The 17,539-nt window shown below is 43.7% G+C and overlaps 1 protein-coding gene across 4 annotated transcripts in view; it reads left to right on the forward strand.

Moving 5' to 3' along the window:
- Nucleotides 1–17,539, forward strand: part of ESRRB (estrogen related receptor beta) — a 137,038-nt gene that overhangs the window by 35,057 nt on the left and 84,442 nt on the right. The window contains exon 1 of one of the 4 annotated variants that reach the window (XM_074868461.1): nt 9,939–10,435. The exons of 1 other annotated variant lie outside the window; for it this stretch is intronic. In XM_074868461.1, the coding sequence (XP_074724562.1) occupies nt 10,386–10,435 (50 nt within the window). In that variant the 5' untranslated portion in view covers nt 9,939–10,385. Of the gene's footprint in view, nt 1–9,938; nt 10,436–16,928; nt 17,305–17,539 lie in introns of those variants that run through there. 2 more of the 4 variants (XM_074868464.1, XM_074868463.1) reach the window with 2 other exon arrangements.

Genomic DNA, 17,539 nt, shown 5'->3' on the forward strand with positions numbered 1-17,539 from the left:
CTCCTGTTTATTCTGCTAGTCCTTCCCTCCCACTTAAGTTTAGGATATTTAGATGAGCTTTGGATACAGACTAGACTGACGTGCTTTCTGTGCAGTTAGGATCTGGTTGCATGTAACTTCAGGGTTGCTTTATCAGCTGTGGATTGAATTGAGGATGTCTGTTGGGAGTTTCAGGTCTTGGTTTTCTCATTGGAGGTCCTTCCATCAGGCAGGTCTGTTAAATGCCTGCTGAGTCCCTAGAGACATTTGATCTGTGTTTAAAGGGAAGCAGCTGAACCACGAGAAGAGAGAAACGGCTGTGTACTCAAGCACTATTGCTCTGAAGGGATCTTACTGTAAGCTGTGTAAAGCTTGCATGGCAATCTGGGTGCCTGAGGCTCTCTATGTGCTCCACCCCAGCAGAGGGTGATGCTCTTTCTGGCCTTTCCTGCTCTGAGAAAGGCAAGTTGATGGCTCCTGGATGCTTTGGGCATGTACTGTGTATAACTCTCCTGAGGCCCAGGCCAGCAAAACCTCTGGAGGATTCCAAGCAGCACCTGCCTCCTGGTCCCCACTCCTGTTAAAGCTTCCCCAGTGGAGACACTCGCTCAGGGAGAGCAGGAAGTCCATAAATAAATAATTCCCTCTGTCTCTCCTGATCAGCCCAAGCAGCTGTGATTGCTCCTGAATGCCTGGGTTGTTTTCTTCTTAATGGCTTTTAAACCAATTTCACCCTCATCTGATGACCCAGCTTCTCCTATTTTTGGAGGAACAATTTCTTCTTTTAGAGAGAGGGTTTTGAGGGGGGTATTTATATTGTGTCAAGAGTTTTGGCTGAGGTGAATTAGTATAGCAGTGCAGGCAAAGCTACAGTTTACTGGTTCTACCAGGCTGCCCCATGTCTTATTCTGACAAACCTCTATAGGGCATCTCCCTGGGTACTGCAGCTAGCATTGACCCTTGCTTGAGAGCACTGGACACATGTGATGCTTATGGACATCCCACAAACATTTAATAACTCTTACACCATTCTAAGACACTGCACTTTTTTGGATATGTTTTACTGTTGGAGAGCTAATCACCAAGACATCTGAGTGCTTATCCTTTGCCCTACAGTGTGTAGGTAAAAGTTTGTGAATGTAAGTGAGGAGTGTAGGCTCTCCCTTGTCTGTTCAGCTGACCTACAGCATCTTATTAATGGGCATCTGACAGCTTGTCAAATATTTAGGGCTTATATTGGTGCTCTTGTACTTTGTATATATGAACTGTAGTAGCTCAAAAAAAAAAAAGTGGTCCTTACATAGCAAGCGTATAGTCAAATCTAAAGGTGCTTGGTTTGTATCCTAGTGCAACCCCTGGACATATTTATTGCTCATCTGATGGGCATCATCTAGGTTTGTCTATGCAGAAGCATGCTGTATTTCTGGAAGTATTAGAACTGCCTCCACAGGCAGAACATACCTGCTGAGCAGTAGGACATGAACATCCTTACAGTGCTGGTCAGATATCTGATGTGATGTGTACTAGCACAGCCTTGTGTTGTGTTGCAGGCCAGTGACGGTCCCCCACAGACCCTTCAGAAAAGGTACTAGTCTATCTGGGTGGAATGCAGCTGCCATGTCTATGGTTATAATGCCAAATGGGCTGATTCAACCCAAATGATTGCTGGCTAATCAAGGCAAGTGACCTACATTTCCTGTTTGTTTTAACCATCCTGCTTGACCAAGCAGTTCAATGACGCTCCTCATGAAGTGTGAGCCCCTGGAAGCAAAGTGGTCTCCCAAGGTACTCTTGCCTGATACCTTCTCCCTCAGAATCAAGGCAGGGCCCACCTGGGTGCCATGTCATTGGCTGTTTGGCAGACCTCTGTATCTGAAGCAATGATAGCCTTTCCTACCATCTTTCTGTGTCCTGCTTCTGTCTAACTTCTTAGTATTCTAAAAAAGCAATGGGTTTAACAAGGAGAAGTGGTGTCCTCAGGCTGTATGGTTCCCAGGATGAACCTGGTAGCAACAACTTCTGGAAGTTATTTTATAAAAGCCTACCCTTTGCTGAGTTGCTGACCACATGAGTTATGAAATACTGCCAAATGTTGAGGGGCAAGGCCTAAAAGATGAGTTGAGTACTACTGAGTTCAGCTGACTCTAAATATTTAATGGAAGATTGGTATGTTCAACAGAGGAGCAGAAAGGGGAGGCATCAGTAGTCTTTGATCATCACTAAAATAAAGGCGTTCAAGAGATGAGCAAAAGACCAAAACTGGATTCTCCTTTGTAAAGCACTGTGGAGACCAAGGGGACCTGTTGCTAGGAGCCTGCAGCACCAAAATCACTCTCAGACCACATGGGACTGAGATTTGAGTTTGCCTTAACAATGATACTGAAAAGTAATCTTTTCTAATGCTGCCACAGGAACAGCAAAGCTGGCAACATGCAGCTCTGAAGGAAATCCAGTGATGCATGTTCAGGTCCATCAGGAGAAGGCTTTACAGCTGCCCACAACTGCCTCTGTGCCTGGATCTCTGAGAAACTTAAAGACACCGAAGTCATGTCAATAAGACATTTCCAAAGACATCCAAGGACTTGTACTTCCATGCATGAGAGAGATTGCTATCTTTTGGAGTACACAAGGCCGTGTAACAGAAGTAGGACTCACCTAGTGAAGCTTCTCCTTTCCTTTGTATAGAAATGTGTTTGGTTTTTTTCTGGTAACCAGCATCTGTCTCCTTGTGACTGGCTACCCTCTTGATACTGTATGTGCATATATTGTGTAGCTAAAGCAGATGCGTTTATATGGTCCTGAGTTGCCCAGCTTCTTCTAAATGATATTTTGTGATATAGGCAAGTATTGTTTTTCTTGTTCTTTTTACATTTCTTGTCTGAAAAAGTACCACAAAACCATGATCATTCATGGTCTGTAGGCATAGTGTTTGAATGTTAATGACTTGTAGACAGAGCAGTGATTTCCTAATGTGTTTTACTGCAGGTGTCTGAATGAGATACAGTTGATGGAACTCAGAAGTTAAAAGTATGTTAAGAAGCTTGGGATAGGGTTTGTTGGCAAAGCTGTCTAATCAAATAATCTGTCACACCAATTTGCTCTTGTCCAGAAAGTGAAATAAATGTAGTTCAAGTAATAAATAAACTCAAGAGGGAGTTGTGAAAAAAATCTGTATTGTTCAAACACTGAAGTTAGCACAGAATAAATCTTCAAAATGGTCATGTATTTAACTGAGCTGTTTGGAGATCCAGAGCAGAGAAGACTTGCAGTTGTGCTGCCGATACAGCGTGTCAGAAGGAAGCTGGCCTTTGTCATGTCTGGCTCTAGGCAAAACTTGCAACCCCTTACTGTTAGAAATGGGAATATTCTGAGGCTGGAGAAGGTGATGAAGAGAGCAGTTCCGATCATCTGATGATCTCTGCTTTTTCCAGACATGCATCAGGTTTTCTAAGGTCACTTGGGACCTATAGGTTCATGTCACTGTTAAATACTTTTGCACAGATCCACTGCCAGTGAGCTCCTCTGTATTTGGCCTGGCAGACAGGGTGAAGTCAATAGTCTTCTATTGGCTGTGCCCAGATGAGGCCAGATGGTGGTTCCTGCAGGGAAAGGAAGGTCTTTAATCCTTGCTTTCTTCATCCCTTATACCCTGGATTGAAAAGTCCTTTCACTGCTTTGCTTCTTTATAACTGCCTACGTCACTTTTCAGAAGGACTCCATTAAATACTCAGAGAACCCAGCTAAGGGGAAATTGCACACTTACTGTTTTTTGTCACGTCATAGTATTCAAAATGGTGAAGTCTGAGCTGCTGCAGCTATCTCATTGTTGTTGCTGGGAAATAAGTTATCTTGCATGTGTTTAAGTTCCTGTTTCCATCACAGACTTGGAAAAAAAACCCACAAACATCTTCACTGCCTAGCCCTCAGTGGGCATGCTAACACTAGTAATTCTGAATCATTTCAGTTCTTTAAGCCGCACTCCTTTTCTGGGTTGAGACATTTGGCATTATCAATGCACGTGCCAAAAATGTTTTAATTCTTTGTTTGCAGCATAACAATAAGTAACTGTTATTTCTTCTGACAGGACATATTTCTTTTACTCAGTTCAGTGAGTAAGCTGGTACTGTGAATGTTAAGGTCCTGGAGTGATTAGAATGCATGGGCTTGGAGAAAGAAGCAGCAAATCACCTCCCCAAATTAGAGGAATGAACAAGCCTCCCTTGTTCTCCTGACCTCCCTCCTTGGCCTTTTGCAATTCAAGACCTGAAGCTAGTGTACTGAGGTAGGAAATCTAAAGGTGAAAAGATGCTGTTTGACTTTGTCCCATCTGACAGGATAAACCACCATACTGGGAAAGCCATGCTTGTGATGCCTCTGTGCTGGAGGATTGGTGACAGCTAAGCAGAAGTATTTCCATGATTCCTTGATGCCTTGTGTTCCCTCCTTCCTCCTGGTAGCTGAGCAAATAGCCTAGCTACTGCTCAGTGGACACCTGGGATCATGGATGGGGAAGGATTAATTTCTGCTTTGCTGCAATTTGGAAAGAGGATGGGAAATAGCAGTGAGTGTGCTAGTAAATGATGTATAGCTGTCAGTGTGAAAAAAAAATCACTTTCCAGTCAATGTTTTGGTCATGTTCTGTTGGACCACAGTGGCCCAACTGAGGGTTAGTGTAATACATCACAGGAAACAGATCAGCAACAGCTCAAAATTTGAAGCTGAGTCACAGCTCTCCAGTGAAGTCTTCTAAGTCTATAGATCCATCTACCTCTGTAATTACCTATCTTTTTTGAGGAAGGCTTCTGTCTGCTTAGTTAAACAAGAGTTAGGCAAAGTCTGACTAAGAAGTAGATTGACAAAACATGAAAGCAGATACACTGCAGTATTTCTGGGCAAGGAGGATAGAAATTCCTGTCAAATACCCCAGCTAACTGATGATGCAAGAGAGAGCAGAAGGCATAATCTCAACTATATAATTTCCTCTCCTGCCTCTCTGTACGTTTCCTACTACAAGCTCTTCTAAAATCTGGAAAATGATCTCTCTCTTCCCATTGTCTTTATTCTTTCTTGTTTGGTAAAATACTCTGCACCTGCCTCTTGCTCTGATGCCCTAGTTTGAATTCTACAAAAGTTAGTATGGCTTTGCCTGGTTCGTCTTGGCATGTGTATGTTTCTCCATGTGCACCTTCATCTAAGATGTCAGCAGGAACATGCTCTGCTCTGGAAATACAGTCCTGCTTGTTAACACTGCAAAGACAAAAACAGGTATAGAAGGACACAAAACAGCATTGGCCCTACAAAGATAGGGGGTATTAAAATGAAGTCTTGACTTTTCATTGGCAATGTAGGAACTATGTTTGTCTTATTTCAGGGTTCCTAACACTGTTGTATCATATCCAACCACAGAACTTAATGAATAGTTGCATTTTTGGGACAGAGAATTCTCATTCAAAGCAGGACAGTAAGGGTTAAGACACTTGTATTCAGACCCTTGCTCTGCTACAGATTTGCTCAGATTGATCTGGGACAAGCCACATAACCTCTTTGTTATATGATTTGGCAGTCTATAGATTGAGAATTATAATACAGATGTTTTAAAGACTAGGTAATGCTTGAAGCATGTCTAAGGATGTTCAGATGGGCAGTTATTTAAAAATTACAATGTGGAAACTATTCCTGCTTAAATAGATGTTGAGCTTCAGCAGTGATGGTGGTGATACCTTTTAGATGGAAGCATATTGTTCATAAGGCCAATTAGTGTTTTAGGGAGAAAACAATCTATTGGAGTTTGGTAGAAAACAAGACATTGCCTTTGGTGGGAGGAGCAAACTGTTTTGTTTGGGTGTAGTAAGGGAAAACAGAAGAGCCCAAAATAAAGAAGGCTGTTTTGTCTGTATCTGGGATAGCTGTTTAGCAGTGGAAGGGGATATATGTGAGAGTGGTGAAAGCCTACTAGTGATCCGGGACCTGTGCTCAGGGGACCTAAGTTTCTCTCCAGGGTTACTAGCCTTGCAAAGCAGAGGGATCAGGCATGCAACATGGTGACTTGTGTGAAGTCTAAGCAGTACTGTTGGCCTCAGAAGTGTGAAAGGGTTGTCTTCTAAATTCATCACAATGACCTCTCTGTAGCTGTTGTTTCCTTAAATGAGACAGGGGCTGAGAAAGGTCTCTTGTCATTGAACTCCTCTTTCCCCGGCAGACAAGATAAGAATGTGTGTACACAAGTCTGTTCTGCCCAGCTTAGGTCTCCTAATGATTATGTATGTTTTTTGCCCTGTACAGATACCACTTCACTGACTTCCTTGTGAGAAAACAATAATAGGGCCTTCATAAAAGGGAAAAAAAATCCCAAACCTCCAAAAGTAACTAGATCTCTCCCTCTGCTGCGTTTTCCTTATCCACAAAAAACTAGCCTTATCAACAAGTGAAATCAAGTTTGTTTGGCATGATTTGCAGGTTACTCCTATATTAGACCAAATGAAATTTCTGTCAGTCAATCAATCAGCTTTCTGGAAAGTTGATCATTATTTCATGATAAAAGTTTAGAAAAAAGTAAAAAAACTAATCTATCAAAACCAGATTAATCATTAAAGGATGGGGGGAAAGTCTATCTGTCATCTCTTGGAGGAGCCAGCAAAAGTAGAGAAATGTCTTCACAATTCTTGCTTGCTTTCTGGAGAGGAAGATTGCATGTCTCAAAGAACTGATACTGCCTATAGTTCCATGAGCCTATAGCACTCTGACTGTGCTCTGTTCGAGGCTAACATTGATGGAAAGTTGTTGCTTTGCATTTGGACCAGGTGTGAGGAGAACTGGTGACCTCAAAAGCCAGAGGCTGCCTTATGAAAGGCATCGCAATGGGTAGCACTTAGTAGAGCATCTGTGGGTGTGCTCTGCTCAGAGGCCACAGACTGAGTGGCCAGGACTGCTCCTGCCCCTCCAGCAGCAAGAGAGCAGCAGTTCCGGGGCAGGATTCAGTCAGGACAGCAGAGGTTGTGCTCACAGGGCAAGCTAGTGCTGCTGATGCATGTGCAGTTCTGCCTTGTATTTACCCAAATTGAGGTTTTTAGCTTCCAGATCTGCCAGATTAATCTCAGTCCTTTCTAACCTTGTCTTGGTACCTGTTTAAAAACCACACATATCGGAAGGATGACCATGTTGAGATCACTGTTTCCTTCTCTGTTCTTTGGGAGGAAGAGGAATTGGCTAAAGCTGTGAGAATAGCTCCGCAAGTACTGCATGTGGAGGGGTTTGCAAAAGATGAAGCCTCCTGAAGTTCCAAAATCAGCCTGCAGGTCTCTTGTCCTCTTTCTTGGGGAATTCAGGTTGGCAGATCAGGCTCAGCCAGCAGAGACTATTCCTTTCTATCCTTCTCAGAAAGGAAGAGCCAGGACTCTACACAGCTACTCTCAAGGCAGGGGAAGCTTCATTTGTCTGTTTGCACTGGGTCAGAGAGATTAATGCTACATTTCTGCACCACTCTTTAAATACCCACCTTACCCAGGCAGTCCTCTTTCAGCAGCAGCCCATTTCCAGAGCACAAACCTACCATTGTACTGTTTATATCAGTTAATTCAGTCCTGTGGACCTTGTGCCAGGTGATCACATGGCTCCCTGCTTGCCTCACCTCAGCCTGGATGAAGTGCAAAATTAAAACATCAGCTATTGGGACTGCAGGACCTGCCTGCCAGGCCATTCCCACCCTGGTCTTCCATCCACTGAGAGGCCACACCAGAGATAATCTCTGCACAGTCAGGATCCAGCCAGGGTGCATCTTTCTGGAGAAAATTGTTTTCCATCAAAAAAATCTCACTGCAAGCACCCTGGCTGCTCTTGAACTGTATCCTGCCCAGGCCCTGACCCTGTGTGCATCCTCCAGTCTCTCTTGCTACTGTGCATCAGGAATCTTCTTCATGGGGTGACTAGGTCATCAGTGAGTCCCCCTCTGACCTTAGATTTCTGTTGGAAACACACTGATGCTGGTTTCATCTTTCTTGCCTCTGCTTTGGTCAGGTGTTCTCCGATGTGGTTGGTGAGATTCCTTGCTTATAATCTTGGGCCTGACTAATGCCAATGCCCTTCTAAAGCTCTTGTCTTTTCTCTCTTCAACATTTAAAGCATTTCAGAGTTCCTGCTCGGCTGATATATCACTTAGGTGTATAAAGGTATATGTGCATGTAGTCCATTTGTATTAATTCTGCTGCCTGGAAAGAGGTGTAGTCTGAATTGTGTCACCTGCAACATTCAGGTAATCAGATTCTGCTGTATTCTTAAAACTGGATGAGTCTTCTCTCTGTCTCCCATTGTCAAATCTAACCTGTTTTCTGTGCCATCTTCATGTGTACCTTTCACCATAAAAGACCTTTGTTTTGACACCCTTAGGCTGTCCTGTCTGAAGAATACTTGATCAGAATCACACAGCTTATCCCCACAGAGCCTGGGAACACACTAGGGCATACCATTAGTTTGTACGGCGTTTGTTAAGATCTCTGGTAGAGGAGGTAGTGAGGAAGTTGCACTAATAAGACTTCAATAAAGCAAGGACAGTTTACACTGGCTGTGAATCTGGCCATTCCTCTTTTTTGAATATTCTCAAGTTTCTACAAATGCTGATTGTATGAAAAGTTTTAGCCTAATTTAGTCAGTGTTTATAGCCGAACCACACTGCATTTTCTTCCATGCTGTATCGCTCCCCTCATCTGAAAAGCTCTAGTCTGCCCTTTGCTTTGCCCGGTGTTGTACACTCTTGCCTCAAATTAGATTCTGGGTTTTATATTAAGAAATATCCTCTTAGCTCCTACTTTTTTCTTTTTGTTTGCCTGGCATAAGACAATTAAGCTTTTATCCAGGTTTGTGTGTGTTTTCCTTTTAAAAAGGCCTCTAGTTCTTGTTTATCTGTTAAGGATATTTTTATATATTTGACCAGTGGACATCTAAACATGAAGCACAGGGGAGAGACAAGTGAGTGTAGTTTGGAAGGTGGGGAGTAGGTAGCATGGGACAAACAGACTCTGTGGGACACCTCTGTGTGAGTCAGACTTTCAGTGCAAGACTGCATGTGCTGGGCATGTGCCTGAGAGGCTGGCAGGCTTCTGTGGAGAGGGATCTTCAATAGGTATTGGTATGTTGCTGTGAATATGCACTGGAATTGCATGAGTGTGAAAATGTGTGCAGGAATTGTGAAAGCACACTGACTAACAGCAGCCAGTACACGTGCAGGGGTTTGAGAATGTCTTTCATGAGGCTAGTTGCGTGTGCCAGTTTTGATGTTTGTGAGGATTTCAGAGAGTCTGTATCTATGGTTTTTGTGCCTGGGAATACACACCGTTATCCTGAATGTCTGATTCTGATCTCATGTGCCAGAATTTATTCCAGTGTGGTTTCATGAGCTGCACTGAAGTGACATCTGAATGACACTGCTCTGAAACGGGACTGGGGCACTCTTCTGCCTGCGTGCATTAGTTTGGGGGGGCTGAGGTCCGAGTGCAGTGCTCGGGCTGCGGCGGTGAGAGACGCGGGTCTGTGCGTGTGCACAAGTGCGTGTACGCGGAGCCATGTGCTTGCGCCTAACGGGGCCGTGCGGGCCGGGGTGCGGGGCCGTGCACGTGGGCGGCCGGCTGGACGGACAGACGCCCGCCGGCGCGCCCGTGCAAACGGCCCGTGGGGCACCTCCACCTCCAGGCTTTGCTTAACCCTAAACTCTACAGCCGGTGCCCACGAGAGACAGGTTAGTGGGTACGAGGGACGGCGAGCGTGCGCTGCCGCTGCGATCGTCCCGGTGGTGGGATCGGGCTGGGGCTGCGATTTCGCGTCCCCCGCGCTGCCGGCGGCTCCGCCGCCCCAGTCGCAGTGCCGGGGCCCGCCCAGCTTGCGGCCCCAACTCCTCCGGCCGCAGCCCGGGACGCCCCGCCGTCTGTCCCGGGGGAGAGCGGCGCCGGCCGGGGCTGCACGGTGCGGCCGGGCGCGCTGCCGTGCCGGTGCCGTGTCCGGCGGCCCCCCCGGCCGTGCCTCCCCCAGCCGCGCTCCAAGCCCAGCCCCTGCGCGGGAGCCAATAGCCGCCCTGCCGTCTCCATCCGTCTCCCGGCGTTAAAGCTACAGCGGGGCTCGGGGCGGCGAAATCCCCCGTGGCCGTGTCCTGCGCGCCGCCCGCCTCCTGCCGCCGTCAGTGTGTCCGCACGCGGGTGCGGGAGCGGAGCGGAGCGGAGCGGAGCGGCGCTGCCTCCCCGCCGCCCGCCCGCCGCTGCTGCCCCGCTGCCCGGCTCGGGCCGGCTCCTCTTCCCGGGGCTCCCCGCCCTCCCTGCGCGCTGCAGTTTAGTTGTTCTCTTCTGTTTTTTCTTTTTTTTTTTTTTTTTCTTTCTTTCTTTTTTTTTTTTTCTCTTCCAACCGGGAATGCTCAAACTGGACTGATGGACATTTCCGAGCTGTGCATCTCCGACCCGCTCGGCTACCACAACCAGTGAGTGTGCCGCGCCGCGCCGGGACCGGGCGGGCGAGGGGCGGGCTGGGACCGGCGCCGCGTCCCGCTGCGGGTGGGACGGGGCAGTGCGGCCGCAGTGCCGCTGCCGCCCTGCCGCAGAGCCGCCCGGCGCCCGCCCCGCGGGGCGCCGCGGGTGCCGGGTGTCTGCGAGCGGCCGCCGCGGCGGGGTTCGCGCAGCTCCGCGCCGGCAGGTGCGGCAGCGTCCGCGGAGGAGCGCTTGGGGGCGGGGAGGGCGGGGGGGTGTCGGTGTGTTTGTGTGTTTATTTCTTGCCTTGTAACTTCTCCCTCTAATGCTTCATCTCCTAGGAACAGGCAGCTAACAGGGAGCACTGGCAGTCCTTTCTGCGCAGTTTTACTTTTCGTCTGTGCTAGGATTTTTATTAGATGAATTACTAGGTGTCTACAAAGAGATGTGCATATAAAACCACACAAAGTAGAGCCATTAAAGCACTGTCTTTTATCAAAGAAGTCAGTTTTTCACCGGAAATGTCCTATGGAAATTTAGTTTCCCACAGCTTACTGTTTGGACAGCCTGCCCGGGGAAAGAGTGGAGTGAGTCGGAGGGCTGGCAAGCAGACATCCCGAGCTGGGACCGGTGGCTCATACCTTAGCACCTGCTACTGCTCTTTGTACTCCGAAGTGGGCTGTGCCTGGTAATGCTGTGTTTAAAATCACTTTAGGATGTGAAGTTTGGTGTGATCCTTTTGGGGAAGTTAGGAAACAAAGGAAAATCTTCTCAGCGTTTGTATCCAGCTGACTGGAGCAATTAATTTTAAATGCGTTTCTTCTCTCCAATAAATCTCACCCTGAGCAGAGTCCCCTTTTGTGTGTTCGCATGTTAATCCGCGTGTCACCTACGCAGGTTCTGTGGTGTCATCAGAGGTGGGAGTGAAGTAATTTTGCCTATTTCATTGCTTTTGTTTTAAGAACACATTGTATTTAGTGAGATTAAAACAATTAAAACCAAGCAAAAAAATCCACAATGGTACTGACCCCCCTTTTCTCATTACAGCTGTCTTTTATTTGTCTTTTTGTCTCTTGTTTCCTGATACTCCATCTGTCCTTACACTCATTTCTTCTTCCTTTAATCCCCTGCTTCCAGCAGTTTCATTAAAATGAGACTTAGTATTGTTAATAGAAATTAATAATCTAACCCATGTGATTTTCTTTTTCCCCACTGGTGCTTCACTTGTGGCTGCTCCATTTTGAATTAAAAATAAACAAACAGTTTCTTAAGGGAAATGTATTTTGTATTGTGCTGGGAGTCTTTTAATATTAAGGCAAAAATAGTGCATTTACCTTCATTAAAAAAAAAAGAAGATTACAAAATGCCACAATCAAAAGCTAGATCTTCATCACTATGTTGCCTCTTAACTTTTCCCTTTTATTTTTTCTACTTTTGGAATTGAGAAAAGGAACTCAAACAACAGGAAAATAGTAAGAAGTAATATCCACGCTGTATTACTGTTCACCCCTTTTACTTTTCCATGGGCTCTCAGTCAGCTCTCAATAATGTCAAGTGCACCTTACCCGTATTCACAACTCTTTGGCCACTGAGTAGACAGGTGAAGGTGGCCCTGGGAGAAGTGCCACTGAGCCCCTATGGCTTTACAGTAGAGAGTGCTGCTTTTTGAGATGAGAAATTGTTGGAGAGCTCTTTGTTCAGAGAAGTGCTTGGCTTGGTTCTGTGTGCCAGCTAACCTTCTCTTTAACATTGTTGAGGTTGGGGAAGAGAGACAGAGAAATACCATTTAAAATATCTCAACCTCTATTTTTCAATCTCTTTTTAAAATTTTCTTTTTTTTTTTTTTAATTAAAGGAGTACAACAATACAGGGAAGTGTGGCTAAGTCAGAAAAAAGTTACCGAGAGAAGGAAAAGATGTGGGAAGCCTTAAAAAACGGGTATATTTAACAGTATATGTGCATTGTGTCAGGTACTGATTTGATTATCATTCTGGTTTTGTTAAGGTTAGATTTCAGATTGCATTCCAGTAGCTGAAGATAAAAGTTGGCCCAATATATATCTCTTTAGCCATTTTTCTCCTACTGTAACACGATTACATTGTGAACATATAATGTAAATACAGTTACTGCATTTCTGCCTGTTTCGCTACCTAGTTGTGTGAGCATATTATCCTTATTGTACTGATTTACTCTTTTGACTGCTAGCCATTGAAAAGATTTTAATATTTTCCTTTTTTAAAAAAAATTCTGCCTTTAATTATGTGGACAGCAATTTTTGTCAAATTAAACCTTAAATTAGGAGTGAATTTAAAAGTATTGCAAATTACCTCTTCTTGTTTAGTTGCTTGTTTGTAGGAAAAAATAGGAGGAAGAGTAGACTGTAGGAAGAGAAGTGGATGTGGTCACTCAATATGTGATCCATACAGTTACCTGGAAACTGTATTTAACCTCACAATTATTGAGGGAGAATGAACAAGGCAAAGGAGAGAAGAGGTGACACCCTTCACCTTGGAGTTTAAGGAGAACTTAATTTTTGTAACAGTCAGTCCCAAGAATGGTCTGAACAAAAACTAAGCAAAGGAATTCATTGTCCTTAATCCCACTCTTCAGGTTTTGGATTTGTCTTCCTCAAGCAGCAAAAGTTCCCTTTCCCTTGCCTCTGTGTGTTGATCTGAGTGGTTACACCAGGAACCTGCGGAAGTCCTGGTCAGTGGGTTGTGTGGTTTCCCTCAGTGCGGAATCTTGCAGGGAGAGTAAGAAAATGCTTCTTCCTGATTTTGACCCTCTGTGCATGTGTCTTAAGGCAGCGTATTTATTTAATTTTTTGCTTAGGAATCTACGCTTTAGCAACTGCTTACTACCTTTTGGTACTGACCTTTGGGAGAGTTATTCCTGGGGTACGTGATGCAGCTTCAAGGAAGAAGCTTTTGTATGAGTTCAGATTGGGAAGCTAACAAAGAGAGTGATTTGTACCTGCAGTTTGTCTCTCAGGTGAGGGCATATGGTGAGAATACATTAGTTACACTGTACTGACAACGTCTGTCTGCAGTACAGCGGGAAGGGAATGCTTGTGCAGACACCACAAATGTACACTCTGACATACAACAGATGTGATTATATTCACACACAAACACATGTGTGCATCTATAAATATTTATGTGTAGGTATATGCACATACATATGTATGGTCATACTGAATATTGGTGTTGCGTCTCTCTCATGCAAACCTAAAGCTGTTTCAAAGGAGAGTGAAATACGGCATTTTACTTTTCCGTATTAACTTTCACCTCCCAGAGAAATTTTTTCTGCCTAGTTATAGTTGCCACTAGAAATGTTGATAGGACTATAAAATTGCCATCTCTGTTTCTAATTAATATTCTACATGACAGACAGAAACTGACCAAGGAACCATCATGGGGGGAAAATAAAAATCATTGGTAAATGAGGGCATCCTGCCAGATGCTATGTCTCTTACACTGTTTCCTCTGATGTACAAGAAAGATACATGAGTCATTGATCTGCTAAAAATGAAAATTATTTTATGAACAGAAGAAAAAAGTTGAAAGGAGTAAGTGATATATTTGATAGAGATGGAAAGGTATAACATTGGAATTTTAAGTCAATGAAGGAGCGAATTCTGGACCCTGCAGCAGAGAATTAACAAAGTTGTTGTCACTCCACAGACTGAGGAAATGTGACTTGATTTCAGAGGTTACTGGAAATCTCCATATTCCATGAATGGGAGGAAATCTGAGTCAGAGAAGCTGAATGCAACTGTCTGCTCTGAGAGTATCTCCGAAAGTCTGGGATAGGGAGGAGTTGTTAACTGGGGAGAATGGAGAGGGAGTTGTTTGTTTTATCAACAGAATAAATTGCAAAACCTCTGTAAGGGAAATAGCCTAGTTACTGGTTTTCGGATGAGGTTCCCATCTTAGAATGGGGTCTTGGTACACTAAGCTTATTGAGCACAAGGCTGATGAGGAAATTGGTACCTTTAAAGTATTTGTATTAACTTTTCCCTCCACTTCCAATTCCACTTGTAAAAGTAAAGATGACCTAATCATTATCAATTATTGAGAAATATGGAAAGATCAATATATTTAAAAAATAGGATTTTTTCATTGTATTGATTTGAAGTAATCAATAAATATTGCATTTAGCCTGGGAGGGGAAAGAGTTTGGAGAGATTGCATCAGAGAAAGTTGCTGTGACAGAGATTTCACATCCCGTTTTCTTTATCTCCAAGAGAACGTTGCTCTACTCTCCGCGCCCCTTCTGCTGTTATTCCCCAACCCCGTTTCTGTGCTGTTACTCCTCCTCTGAATTTCATGTTGTTTGAAAACACCTGTATTCTTCAAGTAATTTCAGTTCGATAAGAAGTTTTGTGCATTGTGTCAGTGGGTCACTTTACCAAATATTCCAGGACTCAAAGGATACAAACTCTCTTGGGGAATGGAAGAAGGGAGGAGGTAAAACCTGAGACTAGATGAACTTCACAGGTTCTGTTTGGAGCACAGCAGAATTCCTCCATAGAGTGTAAAATATCTGAGAGATTTAATAAAGGAAAGAAATAGTAAAAGTAGAAAAAAGTGGTGACAAAGCTTAGATATAAAAGCCAAAATCCTTTCCTCAACTTCTAACTTGCACTCCTCGCTTTAGGAGTTGAGGGTCATAACGGCAGCTAGTGTTGCACATCAACGATTCCACTGTAGATTGCAGAGAGACTGGGAAATTCTTCCCAGTCAGACCTGTTCTTTAATCCATGGAGCTACTGATTGTAACTTTACAGCCAGGGAGCACAACAGAATTTTTAGTTTGTGCAGTGTGAGCAAGTAAATTTAGCATCTGCCCAGTATCCAGCAGTGAGGTTCCTAGGTAATGCTGCTATAGAAACTGGGAGGAAAAAAAGGGAATGATCGGAGCTTCCCCAGCAAACTATGAATCAGATGGTTGTTTGTTTAGCGAAGGGACTTAACAAAGCAGATATTAGCAGTACTTGGCGATGGTGACCTTGCCAAAAAAAGGAAAATCTTGATTTCTTTCTGTCTTCCTAGTATTGGCTGCATTTGAGTTGTGAATGTAGTCATCTCTATGTAGCTTGCATGTGTAAAGCGCTTTGTCATCGGGAACAGGACATAATTAGTATTATTTATTAGTAATAGCTATTGATTTGGTGAGTTTTATTTCTTAGGAATTAAATTGTAGTAACTTACTCTTTGCGTTTGTTTCCATCCTTGCTATGCTGCCTCTCTCTAAAGCTTTGCTCTGTCTCTTCAAAGCAATAGAGATGCTCACAAAATGATTCTTGCAGCTGGAGCCCAGTGCACTTTGATTCTTCCAGTGCTTGGGAGTCTGGCTGCTGGCAGTGACTGTCTGTGAGGAGAAACATGCCTGCTCAAGGTGGAACAAACTGTATAATAATATATTTGTCATGTTTGTAATTGCAAATGTAATTAGCAAACAAGCTCTGGGGGATTGAGGACTTGAAACTTTCACTGCACATCATTTGACCCTATCTTGACTGGACCGGAGTTTGTATGCCACTGTTAACCCTTGCTGTTTTTGAAAAGAAATGCTTCTTCTAGTCAGACTGCTGCTAAATTCCCTGTCTCCCCCCCCCCCTCCTTTTTTTTTTTTTTTTTTTTTTTTTTGCTATGAGCAGCATTGTACCTGTATTTGCTTATACCTTCTTTTATTGTGATGGCAAGTGCTTATGTTCCTCCTGCGACATGCAGACTAATACTTCCTCTCCTAGCACTTCTGACACAGTCTGGAAAGCATTCTGCAATGCCCTTTGTGAAGAGCACTGTGTACCAGTAAGTGCTTTTGCATACTGAGCTGTTCAGTGCATTCCTATCACCACAGGCAACGTTACTATTCAGTGCCCCTTGCACTTCGCAAAGACAACTTGCGAAAAGCAGGTGGCAAGCTGTTATCACACAACCTGCGATGGCTCTGTGTCCCTGCTGAGCTGGAATTTTCTTGCACTCACTTTCTGAACGGGGGAAGGAATAAATACGTAAGAAATCCTGTTCATTTTGTGGGATCCTGGCAAATCTCAGTCTGGTCACCCTTAGGATGACTTTGTCGTCCTACAAAGAGTATTCCTGATCCATAAGGATTTAGTGAATAACACAGAATCATTTCATAAAGTCACAAACTTATGTGTGCATAGGAAGCAAAGAAGGCTACTTTGCTTTTTCATGTGAACATTGTCTCTTGTTTTTTTTCTTTTGTTTTCAAGATAGGACTTAAATTGCAATAAAATTTGTGATAGGACTGTTCTGGTTTTGGACAGTTTTATTTATTCTTGCATTTTTATGTATGTGAAAGGACATAGCTTAAGTGTAGAGAGGGGTGGGCGTTTTCATACAATTTTTGTCATGACTGTAAGGACATCTCACAAATATTACATCCTATTGAAGTTTTGGAAGGAAAAGGAAGCCTATTCTACTTTCTTCTTGGTAGGGTAAGAGCCTTTGATGAGAACCCCTTCTTTCAGCCCAGATTTTCTTTTTCCATTCCCAGAAATTATGTTGGATTTACTATGTATTTTAAAGGTCATATATTTTCCTTAAATTCAAATAGCCTGTAATGTGGGTGTTGGAAGTAGGACCTCCAGCTTAGAGTGTCTTGCACAACAGGAGATAATTTCTTATAGCATCTTTTGTTTTGAATTGATTGTATTTTACTGCAGCTGTTTTTAGATGAAGATTTCTTGTTGCTCTGTGTCTACTGTTCTGAAAGGCTTTTTGTACATATGGCATATTTAGAAGTGTTATTTTCTAATTTTTCCCCCTTTTTCTTCTGGCACTTTAAAGTTCCCTTTAGTAATAATGGCCCTCAATCTGCGGTGATGGAGCCGTCACTGTGAACAATGCTGGTGAGTGTATTGTCTCGCTGTCCTTTTACTCAAGAGAAAGGTCAAAAGAACAGGTTTAAAAAAATGTTCAATTCTCCTGTTATAATTTTGCATATGGAGATGATAATTTTAAGAATGTGTAAGAATTTGGGTGAAAATAAGACAAATACGATTTTCCATCAGTTGCCACAAGTACATTTTTTTAAATGTGCTGACATGAATGATAACAAAACAGATTTCTCACTGAGTTTTACAC

This window comes from Strix uralensis, chromosome 4, assembly GCF_047716275.1.
Source record: "Strix uralensis isolate ZFMK-TIS-50842 chromosome 4, bStrUra1, whole genome shotgun sequence".
In the NCBI taxonomy this organism is placed as follows: domain Eukaryota; kingdom Metazoa; phylum Chordata; class Aves; order Strigiformes; family Strigidae; genus Strix; species Strix uralensis.